Here is a 23,083-nt window from a genome sequence, read left to right as displayed (position 1 = left end):
CAGTCCGTAAAAAAAAATAAAAAAAAAGGAACGATACTGCTCAAAAAGCAAATGTAACCTTATATGGTAGCTGAGGAACATTGGAGGCTGACGCTAGGAACATTATCCCCTCTGCAGATAATCTCTTAAAAATAACCTAATAAAGGACAATGGTAGCTCTGCGCTTTTAAACTGATGTGAAGATAAAAAAAAAACAACTTAAAATGTACTATGCAAAAGACGACATTTTCAGGGGGGGGGGTCTCTGAGATTTTTGGGGGGAGGGTCTCCTAAAATTATGATAACAATAGGTCAGGGTGTGAGGACATCAGCCATGAAGACGTTGATTAAGATGTCATAAAAGTATGGAAGGTGGGAAAGGATTTAGGCTAAGTTCACACAACGTATCTTTTCTATTAATTCCGACAGCTGTTGCAAATTGCAACAACGACCGTGATTAATAGAGACGATACATTGCATTCAGGTCAGAGAGAATCCCAGCCTGAGTGTATACATGTCAGTTTTGTGCGGCTGCTATTCATTGAATAGCGGCCCCACAACACTGACAGCTCACACAATGGAAAGTGCAGCTCCGTCCACACTTTCCATTGTGTGCTATGGTGAATTGGGATGCGGAGCAAACAGATGCGCACGCATCTCAATTCAACAGAAATTAAGTTTACCGGCCGGGTCACAGAATGGCCGGTGTCATACAGCGTGTGAACCTGGCCTAACAGTGGAAATCAGGTATTGTTGCCTAGGCTGACTTCTTCATATGTTGACTATATTTTGGCACCCTTCCATTAAGGCTTGGGTGTGGGGTACATCAGGCAATGCAAATCAGAAGGCGAAGAAAAGACGCAGAGGTGTTGGGGTTCATGGCTCCTGTAGCTCCATGAACGATTCAAGTTAGGGTGTCATAGGTCTCTTGGGTAGAATGAATCCTAACTATATGGCATGGCTTCTGCTGTCCGTGCCACAGTGTCAGCAGGTGTCCAGTATTGTCCAAATACAAGGTACACCGGTAACAAAAACATAAGTAAAAAAAACACTATCAAAACTGCCTGTGATAGTGTGTTTTTTATTTATGTTTTTGTTACTGGTCAGGTGACTTCCCGGAAGGAAGAAGCGCAGAGTGGGCGTGAAACGTCGTTCCGGGTGTGTAAGCGCCCGCTAGTCCATCTGTCCTCCCTCACCTATGGATTGAAGTCGGATGAAATACAGGCCTTTTAGCTTGGAACCATCGGTGAGTGCCCCAGTCTCGGCTCTCTACTACTGCATGGTATTGTTAATACTTGGTCTGGGAGAAAGCAAAAAAGAGAAGTTCTCGTCTAACAAGACGTGGGTAAATTGCAAGGGATGCCCACACAGAAGTTTGATAAGAAGAAAGGGGAGATAGGGTTATCTTTTATTAGGAATCAATAAGAAAATGTTTGGTCCCAGCGGTATGAGAGTATGTCCGGCACAGTAAAAAAAAATGGCTGATGTATCGTGACCAAATCCGCAGATGGTCCAGATTTCTCCCTGACTTGAAAAAGGACTCCCCTGTACCCTGAAATGTGTTGTCCCTTGAGACCAATAACTGTGTTTTTAGTAGTGCCTGCTTTGGACTTTGTCCTATATCTACTATCGGTCAGCGCCTGTCAAGGTTTAATCCATATCAACCGCTGCGAACTGCAGGGACTCGATACCCCAACGTTCTGCAGATCAAGAATGGCAAAATAAAAGAGCCACAGCAAAGCTGAATTAGAGTAAAATGGAGGATGGATTACAGATAGGGATGGTCTGTGGGGGGTATAATAAACTGGGTAGAAAGGTCCTACTAAACTCAAAATTGGAGAAAACCAATTGGGAAAGCAAAAGGGGCAAATTTAAGGTAAAAGATTTGATGGTGGTCAGATGGAATATTTAGACCTAAATCTAAAACTTTAAGTTGGACCATTTGCCAAACCAGCCCAAACCAAACCGGAGACTATACCGGGAATATAAGTATCTGCATTTATAGATGGTCGCCTATCATGAGTCCTAATCGGCACAGAACTAATGGCAAAGAAGTGCTCGGTAATGAGAATGGGATAACGGGCATCTATGACAAGGACCATGATGAACTGTAGAAGGTCTTAAAGGAATTCACTGATTTTTAGTTTGGCAGAAGAGGATTAGCATTAAGCCATTATCTTGGAAACGAATTAAGGACCTAAGACTATGCGCTGAAGGGTTTCAAACAGGCAAGGCCAAACTTTTTTTTTTTTCTTTTTAATACTGAAATTCACTAACTATGACATAATTATTTACAGAGATAAATTTTCCCCAGACAGTATTGTGTAAATCCACCAACTCAGCAGCAAAATGGCCTCGAAAGTGATTTAAATTGTTGGCAAGTTTATATCAGCAGACTATCGAGAAGAGAGAAAAAAAATCATACAGACATCCTTAAAACAATTGGCTGGGTGACTATTAGCCACAAGTCAAATCCATCACGTTATAAACTCCAGAAACACAGCCATGGATAGTCCTTGGTGAACTTGGCAGACATTAGTTCATTGCGAAGACACGCTTCCACATCATCACACAGAAGTGGATTGTTTTGATCTCCGCCTTAACAAACCACTTTAAGGACATGCCGCTCTGTGGTCGACTGTTAATTCATACATAAAATATTCCTATATAAATGCTCTGTTGTTAGATTGCTGTCTGAGCATGGGAGTGGAGGACAACCCAATGACAGTGGTCCCGAGGTGAGCCATATATAATGACATCACAGCAAAGATTATGTTATTCTAGACGAGGTTGTAAAAATAATACAAAAAGTGATCTGTAGATAATACTGGATTTAGACCTTTGTATGATCTCATGCATTACACAATGGGATGTTTCATAGAGCGGCATACAACATTAGGTGTCTACTGTATGATCTCTACATAAAAAAAGACTTCAAAATTTTATTTGTATATAGACTGGTCAATGTTAATAGATTAAGTCGATGAATGTGAAAAAAAAAATCTAAATAATAATATAAATAAATATATATTATATATGTATAGAGAGAGAGAGTCCAGTAAGGATAGTCAAGAAAGATCAAACGCCATTTGAATGTTAACGGGGTACACCGGAGAAAAAAAAAGGTAGTTTTTAAATTAACTTTGTAAATTACTACTACTTCTCAAGTCTTCCCATACTTATTAGCTGCTGTATGTCCTGCAGGAAGTGTTGTATTCTCTCCAGTCAGACACAGTGCTTTCTGCTGCCACCTCTGTCCATGTCAGGAACTGTCCAGAGCAGGAGAGGTTTTCTATGGGGATTTGCTGCTGCTCTGGACAGTTCCTGACATGGACAGAGGTGGCAGCATAGAGCACTGTGTCAGACTGGAAAGAATACACCACTTCCTGCAGGACATACAGCAGCTGATAAGTAAGACTTTTTGGAGTTTTTTTTTTTTTTTAAATAGACGTTATTTACAAATCTGTATAAGTCCAGCAAATTCTAAAATGCGGCAATTTACAAGTAGGAGGACAAGTAGGAATCCCCGAGCTGGCACATCACAACTCGGCTGATGGATTGGCCACTTAGCCAGTTAGTGACTGGGACGGGACACTGCTCTAGTCACTGATTGTCTGAGCAGCCAGTCCATCAGCCAGGACAGGACTTTCCCCCCCCCCGAGCCGTGACGTCATCACAACTGGAAAGTGCCTTCCAGCGTGGGGTCCCGAGGCTGGTCCCGCCACTCACCGCCGCCACAGGGAGAGGTAACTTCCTACTTGTAATCAATTTCCCCTCTGCCACTTCTAATACTACATTTCTCCTGTAGCAACATATAAAATGAACATCCAATGGTGTGTACTTATAAAAAAAAAAAAAAAAAAAAACCTAAACTAATTTCCCCATTAATTTATGTTTTTCAGCTTTCCCAAAATGCGACCACAAAGTAACAGTATTGAGTGTCCAGACAAGACGATGAGCAGTAGAGAAGCCAGCATCTACCAGCGTATACAGGAGGATTCCGATCACATCAAAAGGAACAGGGGAAAGAAGGAACAAGACTATATTTCTGAGTCGGGTACAGTCCTAAGGAGCAAGAAACACGATCGCAAACAAAAGGCCTCTAACAGAAAGGCAGATGACCTCTCTCGGGATGACCTGCTGTTCCTTCTTAGCGTGCTGGAGGGAGAGCTACAAGTAAGTCGTAGATCATACTTCACGCAATAAACAGACTATATATTTGGATTATAAATATGGGTTTGTCTTGCCAGCATCTGCTGATCTTATAAATCATAACTAAAAGGGCTGTCATTATTACATGGTAATGGTATGCATATCCTCTCCCCATCACAGACAGGGAGGACAATATTACGTTCAGTTCAAGGATTTTTTTTTTACCCTGTGGGAAGTAAAGTTCTTATTTTATTATACTGTGTGACCATCATTTCCAGTTCAACTTTTTTCATAATTGCTTAATTTATAGCTTTATACTGCCAAGTGATATGAGCAACCTAACCAGAGCAGCTACTCACCATGTAACATAGTGTAACTGCATGTGCACAAGGAGCAAAGCAAATTTCCTGCGCTTGTAAAAGATTTAAAAACAACCTATATAGTATGAGAGTCCGTCTAGAGTCAGACCTGTCAAATGACCTATGGGACCTATAGTATGGGACCTATCGTATGTAAACCTTTTATTAGGCAACACAGGTAGAGTTGGCTGATAACATATTAGCGAGTTGCATGTTGGGTCATTTAAAGGGCACCTGTGGGCTCTTTCAAAAATGTCAGCTTATATTCATGCACCGTTGACAACTGTGCAGTAATGACTACCCCTATACTGCCAATGTAGACATATATAAACACAGAGTACCATAGGGTGAGGACAGTAAGGGGCCTATTCCACGGGACGATTATCGTTTGCATAATCGTTAACGATAAACAATCCAAACGACAGCTATTATGAAAGTCCTGAAATCGTTCGCCCATTTACATGGAAAGATAATCGTTACTTATGATCGTTCTTGCGGTCGTCTTGTCGTCGCTATTGCGTTCGTCACTACTGCGAACGACCGAACGATTTGCGAACGAGCAACGATAAAAATAGGTCCAGGTCTTATTGAACGGTCAACGATTTCTCGTTCGGTTGTTAGTTGTTAACTGCTATTCAAATGAACGATTATAGTTTGGATTCGAAAGGTTTAACGATAATCTGAACGATAATCGTCCGATGGAATAGGGCCCTAGAGTACAGTAAGCTACAGTTGTAAGTATTAGTGTAAGGCTGCTGCTAACCCAGTGGATGGCTGCTGTAGGTAGGTGGCATTGTCATGAACCTAAGCAAAACAAAAAGATGCCACTGTTGAAAGAAAGTACTGCATTTTGACTGTGGATACTTGACAACCTATGGGCATCTTTGAGGTTTGTGGACTGTCAAGGGAACAGTCATTGATGCCATCAATGGGGCATGAAGCTTCGCTCTCTCTCAGACGTGGACTGGGTGGTGGTGACCACCTCACTGACAGGCTTAAGCTCTCCTTGAAAGATCAGGTATCGAAGCTAGTGAACGAATAATATGGATAATGACAGACATCATTTTACACTTTAAGGCCCTGTTTAAGGGAGTTCCGGGTGGAACTCCCTGCCTTCTATCACTTACAATGGGAGAGCGCGCGCCCCTCCGCTGTGCTCTCCCATTGTAAGTGATAGAAGGCTGGATTCAGCGCCGATTCCACGTTGAGGAGTTCTGCAGGGAATCTCGGCGCCAATTCTGTAGTGTGAATGGGGCCTTAAAATATTCTAATAATCAGTACACAACTATCCCATGGGAGTGAGATAGGTCTAGAACTTCTTACTAATTCTTTGGAGATTATGACTTAAAAGTCTGGTTGGGGGGCCATCATGGTCAGTACCTGCTATGTACACTCAGAGGCCACCGAGAATGTTGTCACCTAGGAATGCCATAACATACAGAGATCACTTTAATTCAGACGGACTGCCTCACTTCTTTTTTCTCCTCTAGGCTCGAGATGAAGTCATATCTGTACTGAAGGCAGAAAAAATTGATTTGGCCTTACTAGAAGCCCAATATGGGTTTGTGACTCCAAAACGGGTCATGGAGGCCCTTCAGAGGGATGCCATCAAAGCAAACGCTACACAATGGCAAGAAGATGTCTACGATAAGCCAATGTGTGAGGTAGGTACAGTTACATTAAAGAGCATATGGAAAGGTTGGGTAATCTTTAGAGTTACAGTATAGCATCAGGACTTTTACCACCTCTTTAAGACCCTGTCCACAAGAGCAAAACATGTGTGTATGGGAAAACACCTTAAGTGTCCCTGTCACTTGAAAAAACTTTTGAGAAGTCAGAGGTATATCAAAAATTTTGATCATTCACGGTTTGGGTGTTGAGCTGTGTGTCTCCCCTGGATCATTCGATCAGTGGGGGTCTGAACCCAGACAACCAATCATATCTCTGCTATGTCAAAAGTTGTTCATCAAAATGACAGGAACAATTTAAAAACATTTGGGGTTATTCAAGATGGCAAAGGGACGGGTAAGAATCAGTTCATTATAATGTTCCCACCGCTCATTGCTCAGCCAGGTTATTTTTTTTTACATTTGCCTGGTGTTCTCCTTTAATAGAAGTTTTAGAGTTAAAAGACTTTTCCCAGGTCCCCCCCCCCCTTCTCTCTCTCATTCACTGCTCATTATCAGGAAATCTTGACTAGTTTACATCAGTTGAGTTTTGTGTAACCTATGGAGAGGGGAGGGGGGGAGGAGGGAGATTAGTCGCTAGAAGAGAGTAGAGAACAAAGGATTACACAGTGGGAGCTGTGTGAAAGCCATATTCAGGGGTCAGAGAGGTCAGTGCTAACTTAAGAGGAGATAGCCCGTTGATGTAGCTGTAAATTAACTCTCTGTTGTCCTGTTTTGGTGCCTCATCTCCCTCAACCTCTCCCCTTTCCATAAGAGAACCATGAAGCCGGAGGGGGAGAGCTTCAAACTGCTTTTGCATAATAAAAATGCATTTTTCGACTAATAAACCCAATGACAACATTTCTTAAAATCGCCTGTACTATTGATTTCTGCAAAAAAAATTTAAACGACAGTGACACTTTATTAATATGGCTCTCCCTTATTGGTGGGGCAGGGAGAAGCTGCCAGGGACCGCCCCCTGACTCAGCAGCATGAAAATGATGACAGTTTTCTTTTAAGAAAATAAGACAAACCATAATAGAGATATGCAGACAAAAAAATTAAGATCAATAGCTTAAAGACAGAAGTGAAAATCCCTGTATGTTTGCCATGGCAGTGATATAGTGTAAGGCTGCGCACAAGGGTGCGGAGTCACATATCCCAACATGTTAGTAACCGCTGCCCTAGGAATACGTTTCCTAATGTAAACCATATCTATTTATTTTACCATGGCCAGGGACACCCAATCCCGTAAAGGTAATAAGGATAAATTTCTTGCTGCTGTTCTATACGAACCAATATGAAGAAAACTTTAATATAAAATCTCATTCTATCATTGCTTTAATTCATCAGCCTTGGCATAAATCAGGGCGTTATTAAGCTTTTAGAGCAAAAATAATATTTGAAGTAACGAAAAATAGCAGATAATATATTTCTTTGAAATGGCGCTTCAATAGCTGCCAGTCAAGCTGCGGCTCTCGCTCCCATTTCAGACATAGCACTTTTGTTACAGCGTAACCTTTCCCGTTGAACTCTATCTGCTTTCAATTAAAACTTGAAATGTTAACTTGGAAAGACTAATATTTTAGCCATTTACAAAGATGTCTCTCTGTAGGCCCGAAGTGGTAGAAATCCATTCTGACATGTGGACATGATGTCAGCACTTGGCTGTACGCGGAGCAGGATATTGTCCTGATTTTCATTACGTTGGATTCTAAATAACAAGCATTGTGGCTCATTTACTGATTAGGAATTTCTGTCCATTGACTTCATATCCCTGTATGACCATGATACCGAAAGGCGAGTAGGCCGTAAGCCTGACGAGTCACTTGACCTGTTTACTGTGACTGCCCACATACACATGGGAGATCCAGCGTATCCAGACTGACGCTGTCCTATCATAAACTATAGATGAATGTTAAAGGAGAACTCTGGGCTGGGGTAATTCTTGGCAGAGTTTTTTGGAGGATGAAAGAAGTAACATGCTCTCACCTCCCCCGCTCCATTGCTGGTGCCGGTATCCTACAGCTCCGATCCGGGTCATTTCTGGGTCTGAGTGGGAACCTGGGAACGTGACAAGTTAGGCCTGCTCAACCAGTCAGCAGCTGTACTGGGGTCCTGCCTTGGTTGCTCACTGGCTGAGCGGGCCTAACACGTCACATACCAGGTCCCCACTCCAGGACTGGGAGACTGGAGCTGCGGGATACCAGCACTAGCGATAGAACGGGGAAGGTGAGAGCATGTTACTTCTTTCATCCTCCCCAGCACTCTGCCAAAAATTACACCAGCCCGAAGCTCTCCTTTAGGCTACGTTCACACAACGTAAATTTTCAATTAATCATGGCCGTTGTTGCCAATTTGCAACAACGGTCGTGATTAATAGAAAATTTACATTGTGCTGCAGTCTAAGGAATCCCGTCTGGAGCATATACACATAGGGCCACATGTATTATCCGGCGAACGGATGATTTTCGGCGGAAAGTGACGATTTGTTTATTTTTTTATTCGCAAATGGCCGATTTGCAAATAAAATATTCGCAAATCGGAACTTTACGCCGAGTACGCCAGGGGGGCGGAAAGGGGGCGTGTAGTGGGCGGAACGGAGGGCGCGGACTCAGAGTCAGCGCGATTTACCATCCGTTCCGCCCAAATGTACGCCGAAAACCTACTCCAGTCCTCAGCTGGCGTAGGTTTTCGGCGGTGCGCACCAGCGCGCACGGGATTTATGTAGAGGCAGTCCGCCTCTACATAAATCTCCGTAGCGCCGGAGCTGCGGGGGCATTTATAAGTCCGGCGTAAAAAACGCCGGACTTAATAAATGCCACCCATAGTATACACTCAGGCCGGGATCCCTAGTGGCGGCAACGAAAACTGACATGTCAGTTTTGTACGTCGGCTATTTATTTATTGAATAATAGCAGCACAAGCCTGACAGTGCACACAATGGAGAGTGCGGCTGGAGCCGTACTTTCCATTGTGTGCAATGGTGAATTTGAATGCGGGCGCACACAGATGCGCCCTTATCCCAATTCGAATGAAATGAAGATGGGATAAACTTCACTGACACCGGCCGTTCTGTGACTCGGCAGGGTCAGAGAACGGACAGTGTCATACGTTGTGTGAACCTGGCCTTAGGGTGCGTTGACGCATACAAGATCAGCCGCAAATTTGATTGTGCAGATTTGAATTTTATTTTTTTTATTCTGTTTTGGGCATGTACTTGGCCAAGAACACCGAGTGAAAATATACATAATAGACCCCAAACAAAGACAAGGAAAAAAAAAACAACAAGAAAGACAGCAATTACATAACCATTACACCCTGTCAGTATCTGTATAAAAGCCGCTACTAATGGAAGACGATCCACAGGGTAGATGTTGTCCGTCATTCCCGGCACTAAGCTGCATGCAGTGTAAGCGGACAAAGGAGAATAAATCACTTGTTTTTTTCTCTCTTTGCTACAGTGGAAATTAGCCAAAGAACACACACAAGCCTAAAAGGCAGAGAAAAAGTCCTCCAACAGATAAACAATATATACTGCTCTTTAAATAATAGATATAGCTGGACTGAGATGTTTTTACAATGATAGCTGTCCTATAAATAAGCGCACTAAAATCCAAGCGGTATTACGTAAATGGTGCCCTTCTTGGTTAACTAAACAGTTATTAATCTAGAACCAGGTTGCATGGAATACTGTGGGAGGAGGTAATGAGCAGCAACTACTGTAATAATACCATACAAGTGTCACAAAGCAATGAACATCCAGCGCTGAAGGTGAGGGCCCCATTACATGGAGTGATAGTCTGATAAATCAGAAAATATCGCCCCGTGTAGTAAAGACAAAGATCAGCTGAAGATCGGGATCATTGGCTGAATGTGTCTTTTGGTCCTGACCAAAAATCATCGACCGCTAACCGTGCATCACTACTTGTAATAGCGAATGGCTTATGAATCCGTAAAGAAAAAAAAAAGTATTTATGTTACCTCTCTATACTACCCAGTGTTTTTCTGGCTTCTCCCCATAGCTGCCAGTACAACTTCAGAGCCGGTATGTGAAGCTGCTTAGCCAATCACTGGCCGGGATGGGACCAAAGTGACCAGTGATTGGCTGAGCAGCCTGTCACTTAAGAGGCCGACTCTGAAGTCGCACCGGCAGCTGCGGGGAGAAGCCAGGAAGCATGGAGAGGTAATGTATACACTACCGTTCAAAAGTTTGGGGTCACATTGAAATGTCCTTATTTTTGAAGGAAAAGCACTGTACTTTTCAATGAAGATAACTTTAAACTAGTCCTAACTTTAAAGAAATACACTCTATACATTGCTAATGTGGTAAATGACTATTCTAGCGGCAAATGTCTGGTTTTTGGTGCAATATCTACATAGGTGTATAGAGGCCCATTTCCAGCAACTATCACTCCAGTGTTCTAATGGTACAATGTGTTTGCTCATTGGCTCAGATGGCTAATTGATGATTAGAAAACCCTTGTGCAATCATGTTCACACATCTGAAAACAGTCTAGCTCGTTACAGAAGCTACAAAACTGACCTTCCTTTGAGCAGATTGTGTTTCTGGAGCATCACATTTGTGGGGTCAATTAAACGCTCGAAATGGCCAGAAAAAGAGAACTTTCATCTGAAACTCGACAGTCTATTCTTGTTCTTAGAAATGAAGGCTATTCCATGCGAGAAATTGCTAAGAAATTGAAGATTTCCTACAACGGTGTGTACTACTCCCTTCAGAGGACAGCACAAACAGGCTCTAACCAGAGTAGAAAAATAAGTGGGAGGCCGCGTTGCACAACTAAGCAAGAAGATAAGCACATTAGAGTCTCTAGTTTGAGAAACAGACGCCTCACAGGTCCCCAACTGGCATCTTCATTAAATAGTACCCGCAAAACACCAGTGTCAACATCTACAGTGAAGAGGCGGCTGCGGGATTTTGGGATTCAGGGCAGAGTGGCAAAGAAAAAGCCATATCTGAGACTGGCCAATAAAAGAAAAAGATTAAGATGGGCAAAAGAACACAGACATTGGACAGAGGAAGACTGGAAAAAAGTGTTGTGGACGGATGAATCCAAGTTTGAGGTGTTTGGATCACAAAGAAGAACGTTTGTGAGACGCAGAAGAAATAAAAAGATGCTGCAAGAATGCCTGACGCCATCTGTTAAGCATGGTGGAGGTAATGTGATGGTCTGGGGTTGGTGCTGGTAAGGTGGGAGATTTGTACAGGGTAAAAGGGATTCTGAATAAGGAAGGCTATCACTCTGCACCGCCATGCCATACCCAGTGGACAGCGCTTGATTGGAGCCAATTTCATCCTACAACAGGACAATGACCCTAAACACACCTCCAAATTGTGCAAGAACTATTTACAGCAGAAGCAGCAGCTGGTATTCTATCATAGGTAATGGAGTGGCCAGCGCAGTCACCAGATCACCACCCCATTGAGCTGTTGTGGGAGCAGCTGGACCGTATGGTACGCCAGAAGTGCCCATCCAACCAATCCAACTTGTGGGAGCTGCTTCTAGAAGCGTGGGGGGCAATTTCTCCAGCTTACCTCAACAGATTAATAGCTAGAATGCCAAAGGTGTGCAATGCTGTAATTGCTGCAAAAGGTGGATTCTTTGACGAAAGCAAAGTGTGATGTAAGAACAATGTTATTTCAAATACAAATCATTATTTCTAACCTTGTCAATGTCTTGACTCTATTTTCTATTCATTTCACAACGTATGGTGGTGAATAAGTGTGACTTTTCATGGAAAACACAAAATTGTTTGGGTGACCCCAAACTTTTGAACGGTAGTGTATACTTTATTGTTTTACACTTTTAGGGTGGCTTTAAACGTACTGCATTAAAGCAGATTTTATCTAAATAACTTAACACTGCATCAAATCTGCTGCGGATCCTGTACGTGTGAACGCACCCTAAAAGGGCTGCATGGAGATCATTAACAATATATACATGTACATACACAGCCCTTGCTGCACAATAGTTGAGTGGCGAGTCCTTATTAGAGTGGAGACACCTACACATTTCGGTCCCTTCAGGACCTTTATAATGGTTACTTTATGTATGAGTGCAACTTTTGGGCAATATGGACATGACCAGTATTGCTTTCAATTAAAGAAGTCCAGTGAAATTTTTATTAAAGTATTGTATTGCCTCCCAAAAGTTATAAAAATCACTAGGGATGGTCCGAACCTGCCGAGGTTCGGGTTCGTACGAACCTGGACTCTTGGCAATGATTCCCGCTGTCTTAAATCTCTGTGGAGAGAGTGGATAAAGGTTCGAACCATCCCTACAAATTACCAATATACACTTATTATGGGAAATGCTTATAAAGTGTTTTTTTCCCCTAAACTTACTGCTGCATCAAGGCTTCACTTCCTGGATAACATGGTGATGTCACTTCCTGGATAACATGGTGATGTCACTTCCTGGATAACATGGTGATGTCACTTCCTGGATAACATGGTGATGTCACTTCCTGGATAACATGGTGATGTCACTTCCTGGATAACATGGTGATGTCACAACCCGACTCCCAGAGCTGTGCGGGCTGTGGCTGCTGGAGAGGATGATGGCAGGGGGACACTGAGGGACACAGGGCACTGGAGGGACATTGAGCATCCCTCCCCTGAGCCATCACCCTCTCCAGCAGCCACAGCCTGCACAGCTCTGGGAGTCGGGTCGTGACATCACCATTTTATCCAGGAAGTGACATCCCCATGTTATCCAGACAGTGACATCCCCATGTTATCCAGGAAGTGCAGTAGTAAGTGCAGGGGAAAAAAAGCACTTTATAAGCATTTCCTGTAATAAGTGTATATTGGTGATTTGTATAACTTTTGGGGGGCAATACAATACTTTAATAAAAAATTTTACTGGACTTCTCCTTTAACCCAAAGAACTTGGCTCACACAATAGTGTTTTTACCAGACTGAAGCCAATGTTTTAGTTTTTTCCCCGTTTATCTGACTAAAGTGACAGGTTTATGGTTCACTTTATTCATATGTTTTTTTTTTTAATTAAACTTTATTTAGATTTTTTGTATATCTCCACACATAAATTAAAAAGAACAACATCTTATAGAAACATATAATACACAAACCCTCAATTTCCCCCCTTTCCGAAAAAAATACATTATCTTAACCCCTCCTACCCTCCCCCACCCCTGTCCGCTGGAAGAAACACAAAAAAAAAAAAAAAAACAACAACCCGGAAGCAAAAATTAAATAGAATTTAAATTTAAATTTCCTCCCCCTCCCAATCTACCTATAATAGAATCTTTCATAAAGGGTCACACATCTCTCCCATTCCCCTACTTCAGGAGCCTCCCTTGCTATCCATTTTTTTACTAGCAACAGTTTGGCTCTATTCCTTGAAGAACATGAGACCAGAACGAAAAGATCTTTACACATGCCCATAACAGATGAACAAATCCCGCCTCTTTTTCCCCACATCTGGGGCAGTCATTATTCGTTCTCCCACCTATCCTATACAGAAACACCGGTGTATAGTATAGGCGGTGAACTATATTAAATTGCACAAGCTGGTGGTCTCCCGACCTTGACACCTTTTTAATATTCTTATAAATGGTTGGCCAGTCACAACTGTTCTTTTTTTTCCAACTCTTCCTGCCATTTTTTCTGGCTTGAAAACCCCACACTACCGCTCAGCCCCAGATGGTTATATACATAGGAAATCTCTTTTTTCCTTATTTGTTGTCCTATGATCTTCCCAACTAACCAATCCTGTCCTGCCAATTGCAACGAGTTCTCTCTTATATCTCTCTTCAAAGCTGATCTCACCATCTCATAATGCAGCCAGGCTTTGTTGTTAATATTGAATCTACCCCTTATTGACTCCCAACTAGCAACCTCCCTGCCCCCCCATATATCTCCGATTGTCTGGATCCCGGCTCTCCATAACACTTCTGAGACCTCTATCTTAGTCATTTCCGCTAACCGTTGATTTCCCCACAAGGGAGTAAAGTCGCAGACACCTCTGATATCTCTCCTTTTCTTCAAGTCCCTCCATACTTTCACTAAATTCTTAACCATACTCCAGTCTTTACAACTTCCCCTCTCTAGTACTCCAGCTTCAAGTTTCTGAAATATATCCCACCCCCATTTCTCTGAAACCTCCCCCACTAAATCAAAAAATTTCCTTTCTTTATGATATATCAACCAATAGATTTGCGAGGACAACCAGTACCTTTTATTATCTGGGAGGCCTAAACCTCCTTGACCTCTTGAAACACTAAGGAGTTCTAACTTCATTTGGACCCTCCTCCGCCCCCAAATTAATGCATTAAACAAGGCTCTTATCTTTCTAAAGTATTTCTCATCTATATGTATAGGGGATGCAGCAAACAAAAACAGTAACTTCGGGAGACATACTGATCTAATGAACGTGATTCTATCCATTTTTGACAGCGGAAGCTTATTCCATATTATCACTTTTTAAGATAAATCCTTTATAATGGGTTTGGTATTTAAAATGTTGAATTCCTTCAACCTCCTAGATACCCTTACCCCTAAATATCTAAACGACCCTCCTTTTTCGAGGGCTCTCAAAGGGGGAAACTCCAACAACAAATTCTCATCCAGGGGCATAAACACAGATTTAGCCCAATTTATTGCTAGGCCTGACAGGTTACCAATTTCCTCCACAATCTCCATAACCCTGGGCACCGATACCTTCGGATTCTCCAAAAACAACAGGAGATCGTCTGCATAAAGCGATACCCTGTCCCCCTTGCCCCCCGCCCCAAATCCAACCACATCCACATCCGCTCTAATCTTAATTGCTAATGGTTCAATACTTAGGGTGAAGAGCAAGGGGGAGAGGGGACAACCCTGACGAGTGCCTCTACTTAAAGTAAATGGGACAGAGGACCTTCCTTCTATTGACACCACTGCCCTAGCCTCTGTATATAGCAGTTTCAACATTTGAATAAAGCCCGGACCAATACCAAATTGCTTTAGAGTCTCCCAAAGGTACTCCCACTCCACCCTGTCCAACGCCTTCACCGCGTCCAATGACAGGATGGAGTGGGACACCGGCTCCGACACCAACTGCATATTCTCATACAATCTTCTTATATTTTGCTTCACCATACGACCCGCCATAAACCCGCACTTTATTCACATGGTTGCTACCACAATATTTCCTATTAATGTCTGTAGTCAAAGGCCCAAGGACAAAAAGTAGTCCACCATCTGCAGTTTTTGAAGTTTACCTATTACAGTTACCTGATCATCTCGGTGGGCAGCATGTGCTATAATACCATATTTCTCCTTTATGTGTATGTTAGGAACAGCCCTCATTTACACCAAATGTTCATGTGTATGGGGTGAGGGGACGAGATAACAATAGGCACCTTTATGGTCAGGTAACTGTAGAAATGTATAACGCTAAGCAGCCCATCGGGCCATGCATTCAGTTATTCAACTTTATAAGTAGATTTTATCTGTAAAATGTTCTTTTATAGCTTTTCAACACTTCCCTAATCGATGGTACTATTGTCCTAACAATGAATACAGGTCACTATTACTCAGGACCAATGTCATGTCCCAGTGTCCTTTCACCGTGAGATCCAATATCTCATTAGCTTCTAATGTTTAAGTAAATTAAAAAGAGCTGATACTCAGCATTCCGGCAGAAATCCTGTCGAAAGTTCTGTGATTAAACCTGACTATGCCTGAGAAAGAACAAACTCACCAAGACTTATTCTTAACTCTTTTTGGATCACTTTCTAAACACAGCAGCAAAATTCTTTCATAGTGTAAGTTGTTGCCTTTTCGCTACTCGCTAAGGCTGGGTTCACACTACGTTTTTGCAAAGAAACAGATGCATGTGTGTGCATCTGTTTTGATCCGATTTTCCATTGAATCCCATTCTGAAAAAAAAAAAAAACACGTATCAAAACGATCTGTTGTTTTTTTTTTGTTTTTTTTAACAGACACAAAAATGAGGTTGACTACGTTTTTGTATACATTAAAAAAACTGATCTGTTTTGATCCATTTTTCTTATAATGCAATTCTATAGAAAAACTGATCAAAACGGATGCATACACATGCATCCGTTTTTTTTGCAAAAAATGGATGAAAAAAAACGTAGTGTGAACCCAGCCTAAGTCTATTTAATGAAAAGTTCATTTAATGAAAAGCAAAAAAAAAAAAATAGACAAATAGAAGTTCAAGGTCACTTCCCCAAATATATTCGGATGCAAAGGCCAATAAAATTTTCACTGTCACCAGCCAGTATATGGCAAATAGGATGGGGGGGAACTAGTAAAAAAAAAACCAAAATGTATATAAATTGGGGCATTGTTGTAATTGTATTGTTTTATCATTTCTAACCGTAAAGATATAAGAACAAAAGCCTCCAAAAGGGGCAAAAAGAATCTTTTTTTCTGGCTTTGTCATGAATTTTGTGGTAAAATAAAAAGTGTCACGTCACCAAAATAGGTCAAGAGCAGAATAAGCCCTTGTATGGGTCTATAGTTGTGTTAAAAGAGTTGTGGCTTCTAGATGGTGAGAGGTAAAAGATAAAAACGCAAAAAGTAAAATCAGTTACATTATTAGGCTATGTTCACACTAAGTAAAAGTACGGCCATTGTTGCCATCGGCAACAATGGCTGTACTTTGCAAGTTGTGGAACAATACCTATTGTTCTATGGGAACCCGGACGGAGCATAGACACATCGTACACGCTCCGGCCGGGATCCCATGCGGCGCCGCAAAGAACTGAGATGTCAGTTTTCTGTGGCCGCAATTCAGTGAATTGCGGCCATAGGAAACCCTGTCAGTTCACACAATGAAGCGAGTGGCTCCGGCCACTTGCTTCATTGTGTCCTATGGGGAGTTCTGATGCAGGCGCGCACTGACGAGCCCGCATCAGAACACTAAGGCCATAAAGATCATCCAGCCGGTACTGCAGTACCGGCCGGGATGATCTTAGCAGAGACCGTCCGTTCAGTGACCCAGACGGGTTACAGAACGGACAGTCTCTTACATAGTGTGAACATAGCCTTAAGGAGTTAAAGAACCCACAGGTTCTGTTTACAAACTGCTGAAACAAAGGACTAAGAAACCAGATAATGGATTTTTCATTTTTTTTGTGCAAAAATGTTAACTTGTCCCCTATCAGCAAGATAGGGGACAAGTAAAAGATCACGGGAAGTCCAACCTCCAAAACCCGCCAGCAATATCCGTATGGGCCCCTGGTTTCTGTGTTATGAATAGAGCCAGGGGTACGGCACGAGACCCATGGCTCCATTCATTTCTATGGAGGTGATGGAGAGAGCCAAGTAAGGCGAAAGAGCTATGTGCTCTGCTATCTCTGGCGGCTCCATAGGAATTAATAAAGACGCCAGTTAAACCCAAGTAAGTCGGAAGAGTGCTTACTCGGCTCTCTCCGGCACCTCCATAGGCATGAATAGAGCCGGGGGCCTTGTGCCATACCCATGGCTCAATTCATAACACAAAAGCCAGGGGCCGATATGGAGATCGCTGGGCGTTTGTAGGTCGGACTCACCGTGATCTCTTACTTGTCCCCTATCCTGTGAATGCCCTAAATGAGGGCAGCATAAACCAGTGACAGGAATGGTGAACAAAATGGTCTATTACTTACATCATGTTGTTCAACAGTTCTCCTGATATGCAGGGGAATGGGCTTTGAGCAGCCCCACTCCCACCGTCCTCTCTCCAGCTACTGATTGACAGCTCACTGCCTATAAACAGTAAACAAAAATAGTATACATAGACAACTGACAATCAGCAGTCGGTGGGCAGAGAGAGCTGGTGTTCATGAATACTGAGGAATACTGAGCATGTGCACATAATCTAGAGGACTAGTGTGCAGTGCCTGTTAATCAGGAGGAGATCTCTGGATCAGCTGCACAGAACAATGTAATTGATACATCATTCTGTTCAGCTTCTCTGTCACTAGTTTATGCAGCATAAGCCTACTCTTTAAAGTTTTTCTTTGTTCATAAAAATGAAAAAATAAACACTGTAGTGATGAGCTATAAGACAGAAAGTTCAGGAATTCTTCATACATAGTTTCAATAATACGCCACCTCCATAGAGAAGTATTCAGAAAAATAACGTCCATAATTGTCCAAACTGCTCCCTCGATAACGCTCAATTTAGGTGGTGCCAAAATCTACACGAGCCTTAATGCATATACCATCGGTAATGAACCTTTCTTGTATTATACAGCTGGATAAGGTTGTGGAGAAGCACAAGGAAACTCACAAGAGAATGCTGGAGCAACTTCTAATGGTGGAGAAAACCCAAAGACAAACTCTGTATGACTTAGAGGAGGAAAAGAGAAAACACACCGAGTATATGGAAAAAAGTGACGAATTTACCAACCTACTGGAGCAAGAACGAGAAAGGTAATTGTTTTTTCCCCCAAATCTAAAAAAGAAAAAAAAAAAAAAAAAGAGGGACCCCTCCCCCAACAGGATACAGCCCCACGTAGACGCAGCAAAAAGATAGTATGTGCGTATGCTATTTCCATCTGAGTAAAAGTGCTGAACGTCATTTCCTGATCTTGCGGAGACCTCTATGCCGGGAGCTGTCAGCAGGATGGTTACCCAGCAACCAGAGAAACAAAAGAAAACTTAACTAGGCAGCAAAAAAACTAACATATAAGGAAAGAGAATGCACTAATTCTACTGACATCTGTGAGGAGTGAGGGTGTATGTCTGTCTATAGGACAAAACATAATTTACTGGAAGAACAGAATGGAATCATATTAGAAGTCACATATATAGATATGTGTGTGTTTGTAATAATAATAATAATAATAATAATAATAATAATAATAATAATAATAATGATGCTTTTATCTAGTGTTGAGCAAAGATACTGAACTGTTTGATTTCAGCAAAGTCCGACCCTATCCAGACCCTATCTTCACGATGAGAACTTAAAAGTGGGTTCCCTACCAAAGACACCTAACCACTAGCCATAAGATATGTGATGAGTGTCTCATCATAAGTACCCCTGTAATCATAACGTCATTTAAATGTCACTTTTTAGGAATCAAAAAATATATAATCGATTTTAAGAAACTCTGCAATAGGTTTTATTAAGCAAAAGAGTTTTCTTCTGTACTCAAAAAGCGGTTTTCCTACTCCCCCCTCCCTTAGGAAGAGGCAGAATTTCTGTGTCCATTATGGTCTATGGAGGGGGGGAGGGCCCAAGAGGGATGAGGGAGCACGGAGAGGAGAAAAGGCAGCCCTGCACAGCACAACATCCTGCAATATTCTCTCACCAAGCTCCCAGATAGGCACTGACCTCTCTGAATTGTGAATCCAGCGTTTTATGTGCCCAGACAGTCTCCAAACTGTACAGCTGCTTCTCTGCTCTCCCTGCTCACTCATCCCCCTCCATAGGTTTTAATAGACTCAGCAAACCTGTCTTCACTTTGCTCCTCTGTAATAAAAACAGCTTTGCCTAATAAAGCACAGATAAGAAGAGAGTGTGTGTGTCTGTGTGTGTGGAGGAGGGGGGGGGGGCGCTGTAAAACAGCTTTTTGAGTACAGAAAGAGGCTTTTTGCCTAATAAAACCTATTAAAGAATTTCTTAAAAGCTCTTGCACTACTGATTTCTGAAAAAAAAAAATGCATGAATTTTTTAAAATGACAACTACACAGACATTTTAGCTACTTCCGATAGACAATCAATAGAGAGATTATATGAGCTGGAGCTACTGAATTGCATAAAAAAAACAACATGTTAACAGTATTCATCAGGTTTCTGTGGCAGTAGTTGATCTTACTATAACGTATAGCGTAGAATGGAAAATCTGCATTTACATTCTTAAGAGAATGTCCTTGGCCTTTCTTATACACAGACCCTGAAGACTTATAAAGATCTCACACGGAATAAAAGCTAAAACCACTTTAACATGCCACCTTGGCAGCGATAAAAGATCCACTGATAGCGACCTCATTTATGAAGACCTCTTAGCTGTCTACTTAAGGGTTAGCACATATGTTCTCTCTTATCCTAGTTGCACACAGTATCTTGGACCTCGTTTCCTCAATGTTTAGTCTTGAATTTTTTTTCCTATTGAATTCAATGAGAAAACATCTGTCCGTTCACTGGTAGCTTAATTTTATGGGCGTAAATTGTTTCTGTCTAAAAAGTCTTGATGAGCGCAACTCACGCATGCTCAAGTCCAATCATTGGACATTTGAATACTGGTGGCTGAAGACATTGGATGCAGCCCTAAGGAGTCCTGAGAAAACATGGGTATAGTCTATAGGCTGGAACGCATTATTCCCCGCTCCTGAGTAGTGATAACGTCACGACTCGGGGGGGGGGAAAGGCCCGCTCAGCCAATCAGTGAAGTTGCATGTTTAATTTCTTCCTGCTGGTAACAATGTCGCAGTCACATTATGCAGCTGTTGGACATTGCATGCAACAAGTCCCCGGCCACCTCTCGTCTCAGAGACAACCCAAGAGAGGGTAATGGAGTGTTGGGGAGCAGAACAGCTTGGACCCCTTTAGGGACAGCTGAAGCAGATTGAGCCAGCAGCAAATACTACAAGATGAGGCGGATACTTGGCAGTTGGCTCTGAAGTGCAATGCATGCTGGGAAATGTAGTTCCCTGGTTGGCGCCATCTTGGGTATAGAGTGGCTTTTAGAAAAACCTGCAACTTGGTGCCGGCAGCTAGAAAGATGGGATATGGCTCAAAATACTCAGTGGGACTTGTTTAGTAAGACCATCTGGGTATGGGAGCTTTTCATTGGTTGGAATACCCCTTCAAACGTTAAATTCTTCCACTGTCTTTTTAGATTCATTCTTCGCCCACTACTACTTGGAACCTTTTTATTTCGCCAGTTCACTGTAACCAATATCTCACACATTTTTACTGCCCATGACTTGAAGTGGCCTTCAATGAACACTACTTCCTATGTTAACAATGCTAAGAACCTGAACGAGAAATAAAGTATCATTTGGCTCACGAGGATCCCCTAATGCAACAGAAAAAAAGCTCTAGAGAAATAAAACTTCTGCCAAATTCCTTTCCAATTTTGTGAAAAAGAATGCAAATCAGCACAAAACATAAAAATGGCCGATGACCCATAACTCAACCTGCATGACTGCACAAACAGAATTACTGTAAGCAACCTAATTTCCCTTCACAGCTTGGGAATGAGTAACCCCAAGTGCTTCTCAGACAGGTAGTCTACAGGCCAAGGCTCTTATAGGAAATTACACAGGGCAATAGTGCTGAGCAATCAACTATCACAATTATTAACAAATGGGAAACACTTTAGAACAGTCATTTCCAATGCTTAGTCTGAAGGAGTGAGTCTGTACAGGAAAACTCTCTAACGTCATGCACTATTCCGTATACCGACTGCAATCCAGATCTCTAACTCCATACAGCTCCAATGGGTGATGGAAACTCCAAGAAACCCAATTGTTGGGCCGTCACGGAACTGTTTAGTGGCATGGTAAAATACTATAGCCATAATAGGATTCAGAGCGATCATACAATAATAATAATAATAATAATAATAATAATAATAATAATAATAATGAGAATTGTTTTTGAAAGGGGTAGTTCAGCAAAAAAAAAAAAAAAATTCTTTCAAATCAACTGGTGCCAGAAAGTGCCAGAGATTGGTAATTTGCTTCTATTAAAAAAGTCTTAAATCTTTCAGTACTTATCAGCTGCAGTATGTCCTGCTGGATGTGGTGTATTATTTCCACTCTGGAGAGCAGGATTATAGGAATTTGCTACTTCTCTGGACAGTTCCTGACATGGACAGCGGTGGCAGCAGAGAGCACTTTGCTGCGCCGTTCCTGTGCTGTTAGCAGTGTAATCCTCTGTCCGTAGCACCGTTAGGAGCACTGCCCCACCTCCAAAGCGCAAGGCCTGCCCACTCCATTGATTATCATTAGAAGAAGCGGCTGACTCTGCACTCTGGGTGCGGGGCAGTGCGCCTAGCGGTGCACAGGAACGGTGCTGAGGAGGAAGGTAAAAGACATACCTTCCTCCCCAGCATCTCCTGTGCGCAAAAGTGGAATATCAGCAGGTTAGATTCGTCTAACCTGCCGATAGTTCCCTTTTAATAAAGATGGAATGCAGTAGTAAGAAAACATAGCATAGTGAACCCTGACATAAAAACCAAGGTCCGTGATTTAAAATGGGCACTTGGTTTCATAATAAGCAACCCCGGGTATCTTCTCTATAAGGAAATGTTAACATTTATAGATCAAAAGTAAAGTCTATTAAGCTCTAACTACTCTAAAACGGTAAGATAATGTCAGTGCTGTATGATAGCTGCTACTGTACAACAAAAAATGTTGAAGCTGTACAGAGCTTGTAAAACATTATCTATGCATCATTAAATGTGTGTTCTCACACCCAAACTTTCCCATCTGGAACGTATTGTTAACTAGACGGAAATGCAGTAGATATGGCAGGTCTCCATGTCTTCTCAACTAGTTATTTGTCACAAAGTATCAGGTCCCGGTGGTGGAATGAGGGAATATCCTCTAATATACTTAAGTGGTATAGCACTATTTTTGGCTATTACATGACTTATGTATTACATTTTTCACCAGTTTTCCCCTCTTGCAGACTAGTGGGTGGAGACCAGCGGCTATGGTGTCTCCTATACACTGCATACAAAGAAAAGCAGATCCTTATATCTCTATCTGGAAGCAGCAGCAGTATGGAGAACATTATAGAGCAGTGCTGAGCAGTCATAGCTGAGAATCAGGCACTGGGGTAAGAGAATACTTAGGCCCTTTTCACGCATCAGTCTATTCTGTCTGCAAATGAGGACCCATTTATTTCTATGGCCCCATACACACATCAATTTTAGGGAACTGTGTTGGGGCTGTGATCCGTGTCTTAAAATAAACAAAAGCAAGCCTTT

General features: G+C 42.1%; 2 protein-coding genes across 2 annotated transcripts in view; one reads left to right on the top strand and one right to left on the bottom strand.

Annotated features, from left to right (window-relative positions):
* Positions 1–23,083, bottom strand: part of CMSS1 (cms1 ribosomal small subunit homolog) — a 281,437-nt gene that overhangs the window by 149,793 nt on the left and 108,561 nt on the right. The gene's annotated exons all lie outside the window — the stretch shown is intronic.
* Positions 2,694–23,083, top strand: part of FILIP1L (filamin A interacting protein 1 like) — a 102,657-nt gene continuing 82,267 nt past the window's right edge. Inside the window, exons 1-4 of the mRNA XM_069946126.1 lie at positions 2,694–2,717; positions 3,882–4,155; positions 5,981–6,154; positions 18,391–18,569. Coding sequence (XP_069802227.1) covers positions 2,701–2,717; positions 3,882–4,155; positions 5,981–6,154; positions 18,391–18,569 — 644 coding nt within the window. The 5' untranslated portion in view covers positions 2,694–2,700. The remainder of the gene's footprint in view (positions 2,718–3,881; positions 4,156–5,980; positions 6,155–18,390; positions 18,570–23,083) is intronic.

The sequence above is a fragment of the Dendropsophus ebraccatus genome, chromosome 11 (assembly GCF_027789765.1).
Source record: "Dendropsophus ebraccatus isolate aDenEbr1 chromosome 11, aDenEbr1.pat, whole genome shotgun sequence".
Lineage (NCBI taxonomy): Eukaryota > Metazoa > Chordata > Amphibia > Anura > Hylidae > Dendropsophus > Dendropsophus ebraccatus.
The sequence above is the reverse complement of the archived record's forward strand: the minus strand, read 5'-3'. Positions and strand labels throughout refer to the sequence as shown.